Below are 22,466 nucleotides of genomic sequence, written 5' to 3'. Positions count from 1 at the left end.
CTGTGTTTCATAGTTAAGAAATGTCTGCCTCCGTAGCGTAGGCCTACTGCAGCTCTGATGACGTCGCACAAATAAGTGAATAGTTTCGTGTCCAACCTGCACGAATCAGTTTTATGTCCCCACTTACTTTCAACGATTATCGGAGAGCCAAACAAGACATACTAGGGTATGCGTTAATAAAAAATGAGAGACAGCGATCGTACAAAATTAAACATTATGATAATAAAATGCATTACCACCACACCTGTAGATATCCATAAATGTGGCAAACTTTCCTGTTTTTTATTTTTATTCTTTCCGTCATGGAACTTTTGTTACTATCCAGGCGATAGCATACCTAACCTAACAATGCAGTCTTTGTTATTTCATTTACAGCTGTTTTGGTCAATCCTGATATGATAAATGTAGAACAGGCATGAAATATACTTACAATTTATACTTAAAAATAAGGGTCTGGTTTTCAACAGTAGCAGTTATCAAAAGAATGCTTTCAGTCACTTATGTATTACCAGTACATCCGGAAATACGACTTGTAACATATGCTAGTAATCAGCTGGTGTTTTGGCACGCTTTCAACAACACAGCTTTATTCAGAAGGAGTGGCTTCTGCTAAACATACACCAGTGGGAATATCAGAGACCATATCCAGAAACCATTTCTGAATAGTTTCACACAGTTTGGACTCTTCTTATTCTTATTCTTCTTCTTTTATGACCACATGGGATCACTCTAGTCAGTCCGTCGTTCAGGTCTCTTTGCCACGTCCATACCACTGAGCTTGTCCACGGCGTCGAAAAATCTCTGCAAATGATCGCGTACATCCCCATCTTCACTCATTCTTTGAAGCACGATCTGCTTTAATAATGTTGCTTTCCACGCTGGCCCCTTCGATTGGTAAATCAACTCTAGTTTTAGCCACAGTCCGCGCGAAGTGACACAATCCTTTACCTGTTTCAATTCCGAGGGTTGAATCGCGAAGATGATATCTGACATTGCTTCACTGTCACGTTTTTCCTATTCTATAATAGTGGCCTCGTTCTTGCTGACTGGTTCAGGCTTAACCTTTATCCCAGCTATGTATGTCCACGTACGATTTTTTACTAACGCAGCCTTCATGTGAATTTTCCTCGTGTCAAAGTTGTCCTTTGACAACGTCTCGATGCGCACCATACTTGAAGCGTTCATCTTCACACACTATTTCTTCGCAGAAGTCACTTGGTAAAATGTTTAACTCGACCTAGCCAACCGTGCGCGACACGATATTTTCACGCATCTATTTTTTAGTGTATTTTATCACTACACATTTAATCACTTTCCAAGTGCACATCCTGGGCCCGTAACCTGTTGAAGAGGCATGATGTTTCAGAAAGTAATAAGGTCAGCACGGTTTATATTAGAATGGCACTATTTATTACACATGTAAATCACAGATGGATGCAGTGAAAACAATAGATATGGAGATTACAATTGTGACGTGTCAGAATGGACAAAGAAAATATAGTGTGTAGGTGGTGCTACTTGATGGTGGCTCAGCCAGAGTCATAGGAATATATATAAATATTTTCAACATTAGATTTATGTCATTGCAATAAAAAACCAAACAAATCTTTGTTCTTCTACTGAGCAAAGCTGACAGGACTTTTCTTCAGATTACATTGAAAGTGAACTCTTAAAATCCATATACTATGATGATGTGATTGATGATGCCTTTGCCTGCCTGAAAGCATCAAGAAAACCTCATATAGGTATGTGGACTATTAAAGTAGGTTAAAGTAATACTTTTTCTATTCAATTTTTCTATTCAGTTGCGTTAATATTGATTATTCATTTCATTGTCTTCCTTTCAATTATTTTCTCATATACTGACGGTTTCATTCAGGGAGGCAGGCAAAATATTAAGTATGGCCTTGCATTGATGTGCCTCAGTCTCATCCTTGGTTTTGACAATTTGAAAGTGATTGAGGTGTGAGCACTGCTGGTAAAGCCATTCCTTATGGAGCCAGTCTCTGTTATCAATGGTGTGAAAATGTTGCTCATAGGGTCGGCTTATGCATGCAATTCAATGGTTTTTAAGGACTGATATATAATATCAACTTCTTACTTGGTGAAGAATGCAGTGAGAAACTACTTCATTCCTCATTTCCCTTGTGCACCTCTTCAGTTACATCTAAGCAATCTATGACAGACCATGGTAGAGCTGTTTAGGATCCAACTAGACTTCGGGCAGAGTACTCAACATACAATGTACATTTATAGGTAGAACTGTTTATGTTGTCATCTCGTTGATGTAAATTATATATCTACAGTAATGCTGTCTGTTATGGATACTGTTTGAGCTGTTTTGCCACAATACATAGTGTTTGAATACTTTTGTGATTTTTGTGCCTTTTCATAGATATGGAATACGAAAATATGGGTGGTAGGGTGGTAAGTACTTTGCAGTTGTAGAAAATGTCAAAACACAGAGTATTCTCAAATGCTTTGTGTTTCAAAGTAACACTTTCCATCTCTGGTTGTTGATTTACTAGTGTAAATTAGATGCTTGTACTTTGAAGAGTTATCTTATATTATACAGAAATAATATAGGTGAATATTTCAGAGTCTTCTTGAAACTGAACTAAGTGAAGATGCTGGGAAAGCAAGTCAAAGTCCTTTGGGAAATTTACGTCGTAAACACCACATCTTAACTCCTCGGCAGAGTGAACGCAATCTTGGTGTAACTGAGCCTACTGCTTCAGCTATAAAGTCACGCACTAAAGGCTCCCGGTTCCCTATTGGAGGTTTAGGTATGAATGCAACTTCATACTTTCTAATATTTTCAAAGATCTCTAGTTCCAAATTAATTCAAACTTCATTGATGTATGTAACTCTTCATCTAGATGTATATCTAAAAGTTGGACTAGAGGATTACAATTTAGGTTAAGCATTTGTCTATGTAACATATTCATTTGATTAAAGTTTCCAGGTCAGAGGTTCATGTAGACACGAGAAGACTGGCTCATTAATAACTGCTGTAGTCCCCACAATTAGGTGCATATGGCCCTGAGGTTCACTCAGCCTACACCAAAAATGAGTACCAGGTTAATTCCTGGGGGACCGGGCGAGTTAGCTGTGCGCGTAGAGGCGCGCGGCTGTGAGCTTGCATCCGGGAGATAGTAGGTTCGAATCCCACTATCGGCAGCCCTGAAAATGGTTTTCCGTGGTTTCCCATTTTCACACCAGGCAAATGCTGGGGCTGTACCTTAATTAAGGCCACAGCCGCTTCCTTCCAACTCCTAGGCCTTTCCTATCCCATCGTTGCCATAAGACCTATCTGTGTCGGTGCGACGTAAAGCCCCTAGCAAAAAAAATTCCTGGGGGCAAAGGCGGCCAGGCGTAGAGCTAACCACTGTACCCCATCAAGTGCCTAGGTTACAAATAGTGGAAGCCTTTACCTTCCACCACTCCCAGGGCCTTCATGGCCTGTACGGAGATGACTTTGCTTTGCTTTACTTTTTAGTCCCCACAATTCTGAAAGCAAGCATGAAAATGTGCATGCAGTGTGTTGTGCAGTCCTTGTATGTCATTTTTTAGGGTGGAGTTCCATGCCTGTTGCACTTGGTCATTCAAATCAGCAACAGTTGTTGTTGGTATTGGATGATGCTGGTATTATCGTCCCATAATGTTCCATACGTGCTCAATGGGTGAAAGGTCTGGTGATCTCACAGGCCAAGGCAATTGGTCAACACTCTGTAGAATACATCGGGTGACAGTGGTATGAAGCTGAGCGTTATCCTGTTGGAAAACGCCCCCTTGAATACTGCGAATGAATCACCAATCTGATGTACAAATGTGAGCTAACGACGAAAGTGCTTCTGCTGTCAAAGGAAATCACTCTCCAGACTGAAACTCCTCATGTAGGTCCAGTGTGTCGTTACTGCAGACAGCTTGGCTCCAAGTGCTCACCTGGCCTCCTTCTTACCAAGCTATGGCCATCACTGGCACCAAGACAGAAACAGCTCTCATCTTAGAATACAACAGATCTACACTCTACTCTGTAGTGAACTCTAGCTCAACACCAATGAAGTCGCAGATGATTGGGGGGGATTCAAAGTTGGTGGCAAGAATGCTACAGGACATCTGGCTCAGAGCTGTCCCTCAAGTATTTGATTTGTTACAGTTCGCTGTGTCACTTTGGTTCCAACTGAAGCTCTAATGGCTGCTGCAGATGCAGTACAATTCACCTCAGGTACACGATGGATACAGTGGTCTTCCCTCTCCGGAACTCCGGTCTTCTTGAAACAGTGCCTTCCATGACCATTGTTGGCAACATTAGTGCACCTGCCAAGTCTTTCTGCAAAATCGCAGAAAGAACATCCACCTTCTCGTAGCCCTATTACAAAGCCTCGTTCAAACTCAGTAAGCTGCTGATGCTACCTTCTTCACCTCCTTGATGGCAAGTTTGACTCATACCTACCTTGCAACATCAGCATTGGATGACGAATAATGCTCACAAAGTGTACTTCGCGTATTTAAAGCAAATTTCTTTGCAAGGTTAGTATTGCTACTAGCACCCCTCCTTTTTGACTAGTGTGCTAATTTGAATAAGCAAAATTGCTTTCTAAATTTTGGTTATCTAGCTCAACTTTTTCTTGGTGTTGGGATTTAATTTTCCACCAAATGTATTCATTCATCATCATCATCATCATTCATTTGCCTCTTCCAGCTCCTGCTGGGTTGGGATGTTTATGGCACCTTTTCATCTATCGCTATCTGATCACCTTTGTTCCCTCTTAACTGTGTTTCTATCCAGGTTTCTTCCAATGCATTCTAATATATTCTTGATAATTTTACAACCACTTTAGTCTGGGTCTCTCTCTTGCCCTCCCTCCTTCTCTCTGGGTCTCCATCATCCGCTTTGGTATCCTTCCTTCTACCCTCTTAACATTCCAAATCATTTAAGTTTATCCCTTTTCATTCTGTCAAAAAAGCTTTTCCATTTTGATTTTCTTCCTGATGTCTTCATTTCTTACTCTGTCCTTACTTTCCTTTCCTATCATATTGCTTGCATATATTCTATCATTTGTTTTTGAAATTCTCCATACCTTTACTCTGGGTACACTGTCGTAAACCGTTTCTAAATCAAGGAATGTCATCGCCATATCTCTTCTGTATTCCCAATGTTTTTCCATCAACAGCACATACTGAAGTTGAGGCGTAACCTTCCATTTTGAAAGCCATATTGCGGTTCTTGTAATCGTCCTTCTGCCTTTCTTCTCATTCTCTTTCTAGTACAATTTCAAATATATTTGCTACCTGAGATATGAGTGTGGTACCTCGATAATTACCACATGTCTTGTTGTCCACCTTCTTAAATATAGGTTTTGTTACACCTTTACTCCAGTCATTTGGTATGGATTTTTCTTTCCAAATAGATCTAAATAGCATACACAGCCATTGTAGACCTACAAGTCCTGCCACTTTTATAATATCCATACACATTTGATTCAATCTTGCTGATTTCCCCACTTCCATTCATTTTGACAGCAATTTCCACTTCTTCCATTGTGATATCACTCCTAGATCTCATGCTCTGCGTCTATCATCTCATCTACGCCCCTTCTCACTTTCATGGGTTCATCAAAGTAATCCTTCCATGTTTTCCTTATCTCCTCTGGTTGTGTTATTTTCTGTCCTTCTTTCTCTCACACATGGTTTGTGTAGACTGTTTCTTTTCTCTTCCTTCTTACTAGTCCATATAACATCCTTTTATCACTATACACCTCCTCTTCTAACTCTCGCATAAATCCTTCCCAGTTTTCTTCACTTAATACTTCCTTGCACCTTCTTTTCATTTCCTGATACTTTCTTCCACTTTATCCCTATTCCATAATTGCCATGTTTTCTTATCATTCAATCGTGGGGTCTCTTTATCTTTCACTCATTGAGCTATTCTGCACAGCTTACAAATGCCTTTTGGAATATGTCTCTTTCCACTTCCACACTCTCCACTTTAGTTCTGGTTATGTGTTGCTCCAATTCATTCTGAAATTTTTCTTTTACTTCCATATCTTTTAATTTCCCTACTTTTATTTTCTTCTCTCTTATATCCTTCAATATTTTTCATACTTACATTTTTGCTGTACTACTCTATGGTCTCCATGAAAGGCTGTTACATCTAACAACTGTCTACTATTTGTTCTTTCCAGAGAGAAGTAATCAATTACTGCCTTTTTTCTTCTCTTTCCCCACCTACACTCATATTCATAAAAACCAGAACACCTTGAAAGACTAGAGATACGAAGTTCATATTCACAGGACATATGCATTTGTATGTTCTGAATAACTGATTAGATTTTGAATCATGTCAGCCCTCAGGTTCAAGGAGCACAACGATATCTCAGCACACCACCACCGACTGGTAAAATGTGCCTGCGGCTCTCTTTGTAGCTATAAACCAAAGGCAATGGATCAGTGTGATTTGAGTAGACATGCAGGACGCCTCGCAGATGTATACGAGAACCATTACCGTCAAATGAGTGAGTTTGAAACAGGGCACAAAATTGGCACGAGAGAACGTGATGCATCCATCCAGGAAATTGCTGCTCATGTGGGACGAAGTGTGTTGGCAGTGCAACAGGTGTGTACAGAATGGTTTACAGACGGCTGTAGAACACAACGAGATGGTCTGGTCGCACCGCCCCAAGAAAATCGACACTCATCTGAATGGCATTGCAGGACACATCTGAATCCTCCTCGGCTCTGGTGCAACAGTGGAACAGCATAACACATCATACACTATCAGGAGTGACAGTCCATCGCCATTTATTACGGTCTGGGTTAGCGGCGCGTCGTCCACTTTTCTGCCTACCTTTTACTAATGAGAATAAACATGCTAGACTGCAATGGTGTATGGAATGACGTCACTGGGTACAGGAATGGCAGTAGATAGTGTTTTCGGACAAATCCAGGTTCTGTTTGATTGAAAATGATGGCCACATTTTGGTTTGCCGCAGACAGGGAGAGAGGCATCAGACTGACTGCATTCTAACAAGACATACAGCGCCAACTCAGGGCCTTTTGGTATGCTATTGGGTACAACCACATATCATAGTTGGTGCGTGTCCAGGGCAGTGTGACCATATTTACCTACGTGAATGACATCCTGTGACCCATAGCCATACCCTTTCTGCACGACACCCCAGATGTCATATTTCAGCAGGCAATGTGTGACCACATATTGCTGCACGAATATGTGCCTTCTTGTTGTCTCAGATTATCAGACTGTTGCCCTGGCCTGCCCGATCACCAGACTTGTCGCCAATCGCAAATATGTGAGATATGGTGAAACAACAGGTGCAGCGCTGTGACCCAATGCCAACCACCAAAGATGAACAGTGGAACCAGGTGAATGCAGCATGGATGGTGTGGCTATACACCACAACATCATTCATGCCTTATATGTGTCGATGCCATCACGCATGGAACAAGTTATCAGTGCACATGGAGGACCCAGTGCTTACTAGGCAACAGGACACATGCTGAACCTAGGTGACTGACATGCTAATTGTTTCTGCAGAACATACTAATGGACATGTCCTGTGAATATGAACTTCCTATCTAGTCTTTCAAGGTGTTCTGTTTTTTATGAACATGAGTGTATATCTTGTAATCTTTCTATTGTTCTTCTTCCCAAACCTTATATTGCACTTAACCTATTTCTCACACAAAAATGCACCAGCTTCTTTCCCTCTTTATTCGTTTTTCCATATCTAAAAGGTCCAGTTGCTTCTTCCATTCTTTTTTTGTTGCATTCCATCATTGCATTAAAGTCTCCCTTGACAGTCAATTCCACATCCTTTATTTCTCTATCCACTGCAGCCAGGAATATGTCATCTTCTTCTTCTTCTTCCTCTTCTTTTTCAAACCGAGCTCGATAGCTGCAGTCGCTTAAGTGCGGCTAGTATCCAGTAATCAGGAGATAGTGGGTTCGAGCCCCACTGTCGGCAGCCCTGAAGATGGTTTTCCGTGGTTTCCCATTTTCACACCAGGCAAATGCCGGGGCTGTACCTTAATTAAGGCCACGGCCGCTTCCTTCCATTTCCTAGGCCTTTCCTATCCCATCGTTGCCGTAAGACATATCTGTGTCGGTACAACGTAAAGCAAATAGCAAAAAAAATCTTCCTCTTCTTTTTCACATCCAGTTTGGAGTGCATACACTTACATGTAATTGTTTACTTCATTCTCTGTCCTTAACAGTATGTTGATTATTCTAGCACTTATGTAGTCCACTTTTTCTATTTTACCTACAATTATTATGTTAATTTGTGTATTCATTTACTGTAGTTACATGGTAGAGTATAGAAGCTGGAAGGTCTCCATATTGGACCATGTAAATTATTTTTTACATCATTTTGGAAACACAAAGCTATTTACAGAGCTGTTGTTCGTCTGCATCAATAACTCAGCCAGAAGGGTGGCATCAGTATGGTAGCTACAGACTCAAAGTTCTGTTGCAAGGCATGGCTCTGCAGGACAACTATGTTGGAGATTGGACAGCCACAGCCCATGGCGAGTTAAAGGAGAAAGATAGAGGTCTCTCTGTATAATGTATGTCTGGATGTGGTCCAGGGTTCCATTTATGGTTTAGAGTCATTGGTCAGTGAATATCAGCATTGTTCTATGTTGATACATAGTAGCCTAGTGCAATTTACATTTCATTGCATATTTTTTTTGTAGTTGTTTCAGAATTTTCTACAGCAGGCTTATGTAGATAGACAATAAGATGTTACCTATGGATAGCAATAACTACAGTACATGGTCAAGGGTAAAATTGCTTGATAATCTGTGGTACAGTTCCAAGGTATAGGTAACTGCATGTCCTTGCTCAAGGGGAAGTATAATTAAACCAAGTGATAAAATCCGTGAATATAATAAGGTACAGTATTATCTGAATGAATTTAACTCAGGATGTTGAAATACTGACACTGTGTTTCCCTATGAAACCACTTTGCAACTTTAATTATAATTTGTGTCTACCTTATTCAATACATAAAAATTGTTGCATAGATTTAATTACAACATATATTTCAGTCAGTACTAGTTTCAACGCCCCTCTGCGTCATCATCAGCTGATAGAAGTTTGTAGAAAAATTGACAATCATATAAGTTTATCAACATCAATTGATCACAATTTAAAACCATATTAACAACATGAAGCTGTGTTAAAAATATACTGTCTCTAATTTCATATTTTGTACAAGTCCAAGACTTGTGAGTCTTATGCCATAAACTGATAAAAACATATACAAACTGGTTTGCCCACTTATGATGTAAAGTGGATTTAAAAGAACAACAAATTAAAATAGAATAGTCTTGAAACACTATGTGCTTAATTTATTGCACTTCTTAAAACTTGACATAGTATCGTAGTAGAAATAATTCAATGAAAACTACAGCGTCCTTTTAATGGAGCAATCCTAATGAGGTGGAAACGACCAATAAGTCCTTTGAGATATTATCAAGAACAACATTCCCAGTTCAATGCGGACCTGTAAAGACAAACCTAATCGAAAGGTGTTTGCAATATTTACTTATAATAAGAATATATATACATTTACTAATATTTTCAAGAAGCATAATGTCAGGGTTTCTTTTTGTACCGATGATAATAATAATACAGTTGTATTGCATAATTCAGCCTCAGTCAATAGATCAAACCCATATTCCAAATCAGGTGTGTATAGATTTAAATGTAACGACTGTAAGTGCACATATCTAGGTCAAACAGGACGGAACTTTGAAATTAGATATACAGAACATACTAATGCCATAAAATATAACAGGTTTTCCATGGTAGGTCAGCATATGCACGATCTAAAGCATAAATTCACATCTATAGAACAGGACATTGAGGTCTTGGAGAACTTAGGAAAAGGAAGTTTGCTGGATGTTAAGGAGTGTTGCTATATACACCTAGGACAGTATTTTGAACGAAACCTTAATTTAAATGAGATTTCTGAAAAATCTAATGTTCTATTTGATTTCCTTATTGCGTTTTTTTTTAAACGTACATGTCTCGGTCAATAGTTTGGTGTTTCATATTATGCTTAATATCTTTGCTAGTTGGTTCTTACGACCACTCCCTCTAGAGCTCCAGCAAATTGCCGTTCCTCAGTTGCTCCTCCTACTTTTCCCTACTTCCCCTCTTCAATCCCAACCAAACTTGGACACTTGATTTTTATCATAACACTGCTTGCTGTGCTTCATTGCGCTTCGTATGGACAGCGATCTTTAGATGTGAGTCACGTAAAAACAATTACGTTATAAGACGCAATTTTATATCTTGCCTCTTCGGTGAAGTGATAATTTATTACATTCTTATTATTACAGGTCTGCATTGAACTGGGAACGTTGTTCTTGATAACATCTCAAAGGACTTATTGCTCATTTCCACCTCATTAGGATTGCTCCATTAAAAGGACATTGTAGTTTTTATTGAATTATTTCTACTATGATACTACATCAAGTTTTAACACAATGTGGACCGGTCCCAAGTTATCTCGTGTTAGCAGCAGGCCCAGCAGACTGAAGTTTAGTGCTATCTTTTGAGATATATCGGAACTATTTGGAGGTCAAGGGTGATAGAACTCTGTTATGTATGGTTCTACACAATCGATAGGCGCATTTCTTTTCGATTATTCTTCATATTGTAGATTTTCTTTGCATTTTCTGACAACATGTTTACAAAGTTTGAAGAGCCATGTAAGATGGCAGCGCCCAGGGATCACGTGTTTAGACAAGGATGATATTCGCGAATAATATGCTGATATGAGCTCCGAATATCCAAGTGATGCTGAATATTTATTGTTCGATGATAAATATCTTCTAACAGAAATGTTTCAAGTGATGACTAGAATATAGCCTTATCTTCAAGGTGTGGAACCCACGTAGCGCAGAGCGAGACTGATAATTGTGTTACGGGTGTAAATATTCTAAATATTGTAAATAATGTAGTGTTTTCTGACAACTGGCTTATGGACAACAGTGAACCTAGGCTAGAGGATTTTGAAGGTGCTCCTGGTATAAAGGTATGGCCTAATGAATCTGGAAACAGAGGGCAAGTAGCAGGACTTATGTTCGGTGATGAATTTTTTCAGTATGTAGCTGAGCAGACAAACTTATACTATGATCAGAATTCACATTCTCATAACGTATCCCGTAAAACACTAAAGTGGACTAATGTCACTAGCAGGGAAATTAAAACAATATCGCTCTGTGTATATTGATAGAGCAGGTGAAGAAATCATGTCTGAAAGATTACTGGCCAACCGATCCCCTAACAGAAAAACCTATATTTTCGAAAACCATGAGCCGAAATAGATTTCCACAGATACTTACGTACCTGTATTTCAACAACTATTCAGGAAGGTCCAGAGAAAGAAACACAGTAGTCCTTCAAGAGCTAGTGAAGTTCTGACAGTTTATTTGAATGCATGCACTCCAGCTTGGAGGTAAGTAGAAAGTGGCCGGGAACAGTGCTGTGCATGGGGTGAAGGGCACCTGGTCTGCAGTGTGTTAAGAAGTGCGATAAATTAAGCACATAGTGTTTCAAGACTATTCTGTTTTAATTTGTTGTTCTTTTAAATTAACTTTACATCATAAGTGAGCAAACCGGTTTGCATATGTTTTTATCATTTAAAGATAAAAATTTCATTGTTCCGTATTGAAATTATTGATGTTAAAAATTAAATAATTGAAAAGGAGGTTCAACCTATTCAATACTTAAAAGAAAGAAATGCAGTAATCACATTTCTATTTAAATGGGACCGGTTTCGACCTTAGTCCAGGTCATCATCAGCCGTAAAAACATGTACAATGTTTATGAATATTGGAGGTCAGTTTCACACTCTGATAGGCACAAAGACACGACACCACATTCTGTCATGCACAAACTCACAACACTATCAACTAATATACGAAGATCAAAAAAAAAAAAAAAAAACACGACCTTCATTTCGGTTCTCCTCTTTCAAATTTTAACTCTTGTCTTGCGCCAACTTCGACTACTTCAATCATAACCTAAAAATTTTTCATTTAAAAAATAGCGCACTGTGCATATAAGTTTTCATTTGTTTTCCGATATTGCGCTTTTTACTACATTTTTTCTTCTCTCTACAATTGTTTTTTCAAGTCAACTGTTTTCCAAGAACTTAGCAGGAGTACAAGTACTCATTCAATTATACTGATTTGCGTCGTATATTTTTATATACGTACTTAACTTCCCGCAACTGTGACAAATTCTGGACCTTCAAAACATTCTCCACTCTACTTTGGCGTTCGACCGCAGCGCATGACCTTGAATGTGCCGCGCTGATCACCAGGAGCTGGCGGCTTTCTACTACAAATCTATTCGTCTGCGACTTCAAGTTATTTTTGATCTTCGTATATTAGTTGATAGTGTTGTGACTTTGTGCATGACAGAATGTGGTGTCGTGTCTTTGTGCCTATCAGAGTGTGAAACTGACCTCCAATATTCATAAACATTGTACATGTTTTTACGGCTGATGATGACCTGGACTAAGGTCGAAACCGGTCCCATTGAAATAGGAATGTGATTACTGCATTTCTTTCTTTTAAGTATTGAATAGGTTGAACCTCCTTTTCAATTATTTAATTTTTAACATGTTTTTATCAGTTTATGACATAAAACTCACAACTTTTGGACTTGTAAAAAATATGAAATTAGAGGCAGTATATTATTAACACAGTTTCATGTTGTTAGTATGGTTTTAAATTGTGATCAATTTGACGATGATAAACTTATATGATTGTCATTTTTTCTACAAACTTATATCAGCTGATGATGACGCAGAGGGGTGTTGAAACTAGTACTGATTGAAATATATATTGTAATTAAATCTACGCAACAATTTTTATGTATTGAATAAGGTGGATCCAAATTTCAATTTAAGTTGTAATCTTGGTTCAATACGGACAAACAATGAAGTTTATTAATTTAACCGAAACCACTTTGGTCTTACGGCAAATGGTATTTCACTTCTCACCTATTTCCCAGATGATTTTTATTACAAAACCATTTTGTTGTTTATAGGGAGAATCTTGTAGCATTTATTAATGATAATTGAGTGTTTTTCTATTTTCTATTAATTGTGTGTTAATGAAGTGCTCATGCATGGATTATGGTTATATCAGAATACAGTTTATTTTACATTAGTGTGGAGAAGTTGTTTAAGAACCTAGGTGCAAGTTCCACCTGTTTAATCATTTTTGGTGGGTTAGTAGGTAAGGTCCCACTACACCCAGCAAACTGGAGCTGGTTCAAGATGATGATGATGATGATGATGATGATGATGATGATGATGATGATGATGATGATGACGAGTAGGTTAGGCCCGCCGCCATGGATGTACCAGTATACAGCCACATGTACATGCTATGTGAGAGAAGAAAAAATGAACATATTCTTTCTAAATTTAAGGGATCCATTTTAGTGCATTCTGACACTCAAATTACAGACGTATCAATTCATTATTTTATCTGTTCATTCATCATTCATTCATCCATTAGTTCATTCATTCATTTCAAGTTCAAGGCAAAGTAGAATCAGTAAAATTACAACTGACTACCGATGTGTGGTGAGTTTATTTTGTGTTATAGTAAAATCACAAATGATGCTCAAGCATACAAATTTTACTCAGAAACCTTCATAATGGCATGTTCACTTGTTAGCACATAATGCCTTGTTCAAGCCTTACCTTTTAGGATATTTAAATATCTAGTGTGCCATCTCTGTTGTCTTCATCTTGTTATAGGAACAATTTACTGCACTACACACATCTCCTTTCATGAACCTCATGTTCAAATAATATAAAATATATATCCTTTACATAAGGCTATCACATACAAACTCCACAGCACCAAGCAGTATTAGCTTGTTGGCTGCCAAGTGCACTGCAGTGAGGAGGATGAAAGAAATTAGTCAATCTTCACAGCTGTTTATATTAGACTGGACTAGTATTTCAAAAATTATTCCACTAAAGAAACTCAACCTGAGTCATGACTAATATCATACTACCTGTTACTTCAGTGAGCTGGTTCAGGAGAGAATATGGCCGCACAGACTCCACAGATAGTCAGGAAGGAAGCGACTCTCAGCAAGAAGGAATCTTCATCCGACAAGCCTCACTTCATCGCCCATATAAGCAAAGTACTCAGAGAGGTGGTGGTGGAAGGTGAGTAAAGAGCATTTATATGAAATCTTTAACCGTATTGGTTCTGAAATATCATTCTTAAGGATTTTTTTTGTCTAACTAGAACTCACATTTCATTTCTGCTCCCTTAATTCTCTACCAGGAGGTAGTATCGTATAGTCCTTGGACTACGTTCTGATTCAAATAATTATTATAAATTCTAATTGTTCTGCATAGAAACTAGGTCTTTTAATTTGGTCTGTGAATTTGGCTCTCCACATCTTACAAATTAATTTAAAGGTTCATCTGTAAGCTGACTTCTTAATTTGGATTTATTCAACTTTACTAGGTACAGGAACTGTTGCAAATATATGTGCTACTGAATATTGAAAGTATCTTAGCAGCATCTGCTTTTATTGTAGGATAATTTTCACCTAAGTACTGGTACTGTAGTCTGAGTGAACTTCTGGATGGAGACATTATCAAATGCTTCCTGAAGGACTGAATTAGACTGGAAATCAAAGATGCATGTCTTCTTTACTGCTTTCAGTATTGGGATTGAGTGTTTGGTCATGGGCGACTCTATCATTAGACTTGTGGGGAAAGTGTGTAGAGGAGAGAGAACCAAGCATATGTCGAGAAAAGTAGAAAGGAAGATGGAGGGCAAGGAAAAAAATGGTAATTTTCCACGTCGGTACCAACAGCGCAAGGCAAGCAGGAATACGGTAGAAGTCCATTATAGCGAGAATTCAAAAAAGCTGAAAATGTACCAGCTACAGTGGATTGTCATCATATCCAAGTATTCGTAAAAGTTGGGAAAACCCCCAAACACATTTTAAATTGGTATGAAAAAGCAGTCAATTTGTTCAGAATTTGCATTTTTGCAGGTTTCCATACTATGGCTTACTTGTTATTTATTTTTCTAATTCTGAGACAGTGTGAATACATATGTTCAATTTCATTCTGAAGAATTGGAGTAGTATCACTCCAGTTGCTTCTGTGGCAAACATTTCAAATTTATTATTCAAACAGCATCACCTAACTTAACCTTATATGTATAATGAAAACATTTCAAACACCAATAGAGTAATGATAACCTTTTTGCTATAAATTTAGGCCTACATGGTCAGGTCAGGAGAAACCCTGCTACTGTATGGGACAGCACACTGTACGACATGTGACTGTCTGGCCGAGGGTTGGGTGGCTAGAACAAAATGTGAAAACCTAAGTGTGAACCAATGGCTATGGACAGAAGAGTTCTCCTTAGGAGGTTTGATGAAACCTTTGTGTAGGAAATAATGCATGAATTCATTGATGAATTGCTGCCTTGCAGATGAGGCAGAGGACTGCTAAAGGCTAGGGGAGAAAAACCCCATGAAAAAAATCCTTTTCAGTAATAGGCCTAGCAAGTCAGCTGGAAGAGCACTTTGTGAATGGTTTTCAACCAAAGAACGAGCCTCAGAATGAAAAATAACTCGGCAAGAAGACCAAACTTCGAGTGCTTTTGGAAATAATGATGACTCAAACGAGTCTGAAGCTCATCCAAACAGTATGAGCAGAAACACCAAAAGGAGATGAAATAACAGAAAAGCTAGTCTCAGAGTGGCCACGTTGAACATATTAACACTGACTAGAAAATGTAATGAAAATCAGATATGGTGAAGTGTAGACGCATTAACATCTTGGGTCTGAGTGAGTAAAAGTGGAAGGAATGTGACACAAACTACTGAATGATGGATAAAAACTGTACTGGTGTGGAAATAAGACAGAAACAAGAAATGGAGTTGGCTTTGTTCTTGATAAGGTCATTGACTGCATTTCTGATGTTACTTTCATTAATGAGAGGATTATTAAAACAAAGGTGTGTTTGAAATAAGAATATTTAACAGTTGTGTAAGTCTATGCCCCTCAGCAGGGTTGTAGTGGAGAAGAAAAGCTGAACTTCCTCCCAGAACTAGAGGACAATATAAAAGAGGAGAACCCATGACTAATGGGTGAACTCAATGCCCAGGTAAGAGTAGATCAACTGGAAATGAAGGGATTATGTGGCCATACAGATATAAGACAAGGAACAAGGATGGAGAACTTCTACTTGATTTGTGCTTAAAGAATAACTTGCTGATAAAGCACACATAGTTCCAGAAGAAGGAAAGTCATAAAATAACACGGTACAGCTGGGATGGTAGCTGTAAGTCGGTAATAGATTACATAATAACTGACCTAAGGTGTGGAGAACGAGTGCGAGATGTGAAAGCTATTCCTAGTGAATGCCTTGATAGTGACCATAAGCTTCTGTTGGCTAACTTGACAGGAATCCAAGTGCAGAAGACAAAGAGCAGGAAGAGGATACCAAGGATTAAAGACTGGAAGCTAAAGGAAGAGGATTGTAAACAGAAGTTCCAAGAAATTATCAGATACAAGTTACCTATGTCAGAGTCCAGCAATAGTGATGTAGAACAGAATAATCATTTTAAAACAAGTTTCATCAGTAGTACAGAAGAAGTGTGCAAAAGAAGAGGCAAGAAAGTAATGAATAAAAGGACGTCCTGGTGGAATGACAGAATAAAAGAGACAGTAGACAAACGAAATAAAGCCAAGAAAGTGAAGGATGTTGAAAGAGCTAGAAATAGTGACAGCAGTCAACTGAAATATGAGAAAATACAAAAACTAGTTCAAGAATACCGAAATAGGAAATTAGAAATATAAAGGATTGCGAGAGAAGAGAAAGGGAAGTGCTGGGGTAAATTTACCGAAAAACTAGAGGAAGATAGTAAAAGAAATATGAAGATGCTGTACAGCCTGGTTAAAAGCAATAGATCTGACAAAGAGGACGTCACAGCACTAGAAACAATAAATGGAAATGTAATTAGGAGCAAACAAGAAATTAGAAATATTATGAAGACCTATTTCAATACACTCCTGAATGAGGGAGAAACTACTGAAGAGGACAAATGATGTTCCAGCAACTTGGTCTGAGGTGGAAATTGAAAGAGGTTAAAAAATGTAAGCTGGGATTGATGAACTTTTTTAAAATTTTTATTATGCTATTTGTTTGGGGCATCGACCCATGTGGATCTTTTGCCCCTACTGGCAACATATTGTATGAACCTGTGTGTAATTGGAATGGCAGTAGTGTGGAATGTTGTGTGTGAGGAAATGAATATTAAGGACGTCACAAACACCCAGTCCCCAGCCCAGGAATAGTAATCATTACAATTAAAAACCCCTGACCTGGCCGGGAATCGAACCCGGGGCCGCCAGGTGACAGGCGGATGCATTGACCCCTACACTGCGGAGCCGGACATTGATAAATTTACTGCTGACATGATCAAAGCAGCGGGTATACCTGGAGTGCATTGGCTATCGGGTTCCAGAGGACTGGACAAAAGGTATTATTATCCCTTTATTTAAGAACGGATGCAGAAGAAAGTGTGCCGACTACAGGGGTATAACACTTCTCTCCCATGGTCTGAAAATAATGCAAAAGATTATTGAAACTAGACTGCGAGCTGTGATAGAGCTTGTCCTGGAAAAAGAAGAATAATAAAATGGATTTAGAACCAATAGAAGAACAACAGGCCTGATCTTCACCCTAAGGATATTAATGGAACTGCAGTGGAGGAGAGGAAAAGACCTACTTGTTGTATTCTTAGACCTAGAAAAGGCATATGATAAGGTGCCTATAGAAGAGTCTCAGAGAATTGGGAGTGTGTGCATATCTCATAGGTAAGGTCCAGATGCTGTATCACAACTGTAGCAACTGTGTGCATGTTGGGGATGGCCATTCAGAATGGTTTAATACCACACAGGGTGTCCAACAAGGGAGCATACTCTCACCGTTGCTATTCATTACTGTCATGGTCAGTATTTTTAAAATAATGAAAGGGGAACCAGATGAAGAACTACACATATTGGTGTTCGCTGACGATGTACCCATCTGGGGAGAGACAGAGGTAGAGGAATAAGAGGACAAATTGGGAAAGATATTTGTTTATAGGAAGTGGAGTTAGGGATTGGAACAACTTACCAAAGTGATGTTCAATAAATTTCCGATTCCTTTGCAATAATTTAAGAAAAGGCTAGGAAAACAACAGATGCTTTATATAAATAAATTTTGTTTTCTCTTTTTATTCATGTCTTGCCTTTACTTTGATTTTGACTGATGATGGTCTCTGGTAAGACCAAAAATAGTTTAAACAAATATATGTAACTTTTTTAATGATACAACAAATAGTATTGAATAGGTGGAAACTTGTATCTTTTGTTTTACACTATTATGTGTTTTTTATTAATGTACATAAATAATGTTACACATCATTACAGTGTCTTAAGCAGGACATGTTCCTCCTATTTTTTTTAATGCATCTTCAGCCGCTGTTCCTAATATCTAAGATCAAAATTGCTAAGATCCTAGGCTTTGTTTATGATAAAATGCTTAAAATAGTTGGGCTAACATGAATTGCTCTGTCTATAAAGTTATGCTTACACATTAATATACATTTTATAAAAACATCCTTGACATAATTATGACACTTTAAAACTTGATTATATATTAGTTCAATCCATTGTTACTTATAATAATGTTGGGCTGGCATACATTGATCAGGCTATAATGTCCAACGTGTAGCAACCTATTGAAACTTTGTTGACTTAATTATCACTTTTTTGTTATGTTTGTTTTTGAGATATAAATTCTGTTGTGGTTCCACGGGATGTTGTTGGTTTGGTCACTAGTCTGACTGTTTTTCTTCTTCGTTGCCTTGTGACAATTAAAATTAAGTAAAACAGGGCTTCCTGCTGTTATACGAGTCGAAGAGGGGACTTCTCACTCAAGATCTTTCTTTTGGTTGTTGACCTTATTGCTCATTAAAGGGCTGAAAGTGGTGGATTAAGAGTTTGTAATGAGAAAAGTGTCTTAGTTTTGAAGTTTATGTAAATAAAGTATTAAATAGGGATGCTAAGCGGGAACCTTACTCACCCCCTCACTTCTTTTGCGGCTGGCTTGCTCCGGTGATGCTTTCTGTCTGACTGGCAGTGGCCAATGCTGTGCAACTCGTGTTGTATCTGTGTGTGTTTTGTGGAGGGGTGTGGGTTGGGGAGGGGTGGGTGGAAGGGGCATTAGCTGTTGTCGAAGAAAGGGGTGTTTCTGTGGGTGGAACTTTTACGTGTGGAAATTTGTTAATGCTTTGGAACATGTTTTCTTTCACTTTTAATGTTTTAAATAAACGTGGGATCTAGTTGTAAAGAGGAGTTTAAGCCTCTGTGATGTCATTTAAATTATAGTTTCTCTTGAAAATCTGGTCTGTGAAAATATGATGTTTTTGAACTCGTTCATCAATTTGCCCTTTTTTTCTTTAGTATGGTTAAATCTTGTTCTTTGGTTGTGTAGGCATGTCCTGTTTCTTTCATATGGATGCTTATTACCAAGAATTTATGGTCTTAGTTTGCATTAAAGTGTTCTAAGTATCTTGTTGAGAAACTTCTTCCTGTTTGCCCGATGTATGAAACAAAACATTTGGCACAGGTTAGTTTATAAGATCCCGGATCCTGAGCATTGATCTTTGCTGGAGTTGATGCTGTTATGATTTAGGAACATGCATTGGTTGGTGTTTTGTGTTTTAAAAGAAATTTTGAAGCCATGTTTCTTAAACAGGTTGGTAATTTGGCATATGTTGGGATTGCTGTAAGTGAAAATGGCAAATTTGGACTTTTTTGTTTTTCTGAAATTAACTTTGAAATTTGTCTATTTCTAATTTTTCTTATTATTTGATTGACCATTTTGATGTTAAACCCATTGAACTTGGCCGTGTTCTGTATGTACTGAAATTCTTTGTTGAGGTCCTTGGGTGTGAGGAATATTTTAAACGCTCATTGTATTAGACTGTGTTAGGCTGCCCATTTCTTAATGTTGGGATGTAATGAGTTGTTCTTGATTGTGTTTGGTGAAAATGTTGATTTCCTATAGATACGGTATTCAAAGCTGTCATCGTTTCATGTGATGGTGATATCTAAAAAATGTATGGAATTATTGGTTTTATCTTCTGTTGTGAATTATATATTTTGATCTAACGAGTTGAGGTATGGCACAATGTTTGTACTGCTGTTGAAATGTTGGTCTATGGTGATGAAGGTGTCACCAGCATAGCACATCCATAGACTTAAACCTTGTAGTTTTGTTATGATTTTTGTGTGTTCTAAGTGGTCAAGGTAAATGTCTGCTGTTATCCAATAAAGTTTGAATACATATGGTCATCCATTTCAACAGATCTTTCCTCTCCCCCCCTCCTCCTCCTTTCTCCTAATCCACCTCTTGCAGGGTCGGGACATTTCCTTGTTTTGCTAGTAGTTTTACGTTGCACAGACATGGACAGGTCTTATGGCGATGATGGGGTAGGAAAGGCCTAGGAGTTCGAAGGAAGCGGCTGTGGCCTTAATTAAGGTACAGCCCCAGCATTTGCCTGGTGTGAAAATGGGAAAGCACGGGAAACCATCTTCAGGGCTGCCGACAGTGGGATTCGAACCCACTATTTCCTGGATGCAAGCTCACAGCCGTGCAGCACTTCTCCACCTTCCTCTCTCCTTCCACCATTTTGTCCCAGTCCAGGTGTCTCTTCTTGCACTCATCTCTGTCAGATCAATCAACCTTGTTCTAGGTCTCCCTCTCGCACTCTTTCTCTCGAACTTCATCTCCTACATCTGCTTTGGTATTCTTTCCTCCCCCATCCCCTTCAAATTCCCAAACCATCTCAGTTTACTCCTATCAGTTCTCTCATTTAGGTTTTCCATTCCGGCCTCCTTCCTCACATCTTCATTTCTCAGTCTGTCTTTCCTTGTCTTTCCTATCATACTTCCTACGTATTTAATTTTTCTGGATTGAATACTACTCTCCTCCCTACTTGTCACTGTCCAGATCTCAGCCACATAGGTCAATATGGGTGCATAATACATTTTGTATCCCATCTCTTTACAGTTCCTTGGTACTTCCTTATTCCAGAGAAGGTTTTTTACACTGGTAGAATGCATTGCCCTGTTGCACCCTCTTGCTAATCTCCATGTCCAGCCTTGTATTCTGCGGCTGTGACCACGAATTTCACAATGCCTTTGTTTCCCTCCTCTCAATATATCACCATGGTCTTGTTTTCTTCTGCGCTGAGTTTCATACCATATTTTTCAACTTTCTTGTTCAGTGCATCAAGTTCTTCTTGTATTTCTTTTCTCTTTGTTCCTCAGACCACAATATCATCTGCAAATAGTAATAACTTCATCTCCCTATTTCCATATACTTCCTTGGTCTCCTTTACAATTTCGTCTGTAACCATAAAAAGAGATGACAGCACACTCCCCTGTCTTAGTCCAATTTCATTTCTAAACTGTTCTGTTTTTCCAAACAGAGTCTGTTCACTGCTGACACAGTTTTAGTACATTGCTTGTGCCATTTCTACAGTTTTTGTACCCAGTCTCATTTTGACCATGGTTTCCCACACCTCCTTGGGAACATTATAGTATGCCTTAGTTAGGTCTATGAACGTCATAACCAGATCCTTTCTATCATCATCATCATTGTCATCATCAACAGTGTCTCACTCCAGCTGCCCGGTGTGGTTAACAAGCCTCCTCCACTCCTTTCTGTCCTTCCACTTCTGCTGCTCCGTTACTTCCGCTACATCCAATCCAGCTTCTATAATGTCCTTTCAGATCTGATCCATAGACTTTCTTCTCGGTCTTCCAACTGGTCTCTTTCTTTTAACTTCTCTTTCCAATTCCCTTCTTGCTACCCATTCCTTTCCCATTCTTTTTACATATCCATACCATCTCAGTCTTGTTTTCTGTATGTTCTGTACTAACAGTTCTATATTTAGCTCTTCTCTGATTTTAATATTTTGAATTCTATATCTTCTTGTCTTTTCAACCGAAGTTCTTAAAAATTTCATTTCTTCTGCTTGGATCTGCTGCTCTCTTGTCTCTTATCTCTTATTGCATATTTCCATGTCCCCATAAGTTGCCTCATGTTGAAGATTGGGTTCACTGTAGATCTTCCACTTCTAAAGCCATACTGTTCCTCTTACAACTTTCCTTGCACCTTTCTTCTCATTCTCCTCTCTAACATTCTTTCCAGCATTTTTTATTTATTTTTATTTTATTTATTTTTACGTTGTACTGACACAGATAGGTCTTATGCCTACAGTGGAATAGGAAAGGTCTAGGAATGGGAAGGAAGCAGCTGTAACCTTAATTAAGGTACAGCCCCAGCATTTGCCTGGTGTGAAAATGGGA

The 22,466-nt window shown here is 38.5% G+C and overlaps 1 protein-coding gene across 1 annotated transcript in view; it reads left to right on the top strand.

Moving 5' to 3' along the window:
- Positions 1–22,466, top strand: part of unc80 (unc80, NALCN channel complex subunit) — a 1,117,323-nt gene that overhangs the window by 634,787 nt on the left and 460,070 nt on the right. Inside the window, exons 24-25 of the mRNA XM_067137759.2 lie at positions 2,600–2,786; positions 14,090–14,234. Of these exons, the coding sequence (XP_066993860.2) occupies positions 2,600–2,786; positions 14,090–14,234 (332 nt within the window). The remainder of the gene's footprint in view (positions 1–2,599; positions 2,787–14,089; positions 14,235–22,466) is intronic.

This window comes from Anabrus simplex, chromosome 1 (assembly GCF_040414725.1).
Source record: "Anabrus simplex isolate iqAnaSimp1 chromosome 1, ASM4041472v1, whole genome shotgun sequence".
Classification (NCBI taxonomy): Eukaryota; Metazoa; Arthropoda; class Insecta; order Orthoptera; family Tettigoniidae; genus Anabrus; species Anabrus simplex.
Note: the sequence above shows the minus strand (reverse complement) of the source record. Positions and strands in the feature narration are given on the sequence as shown.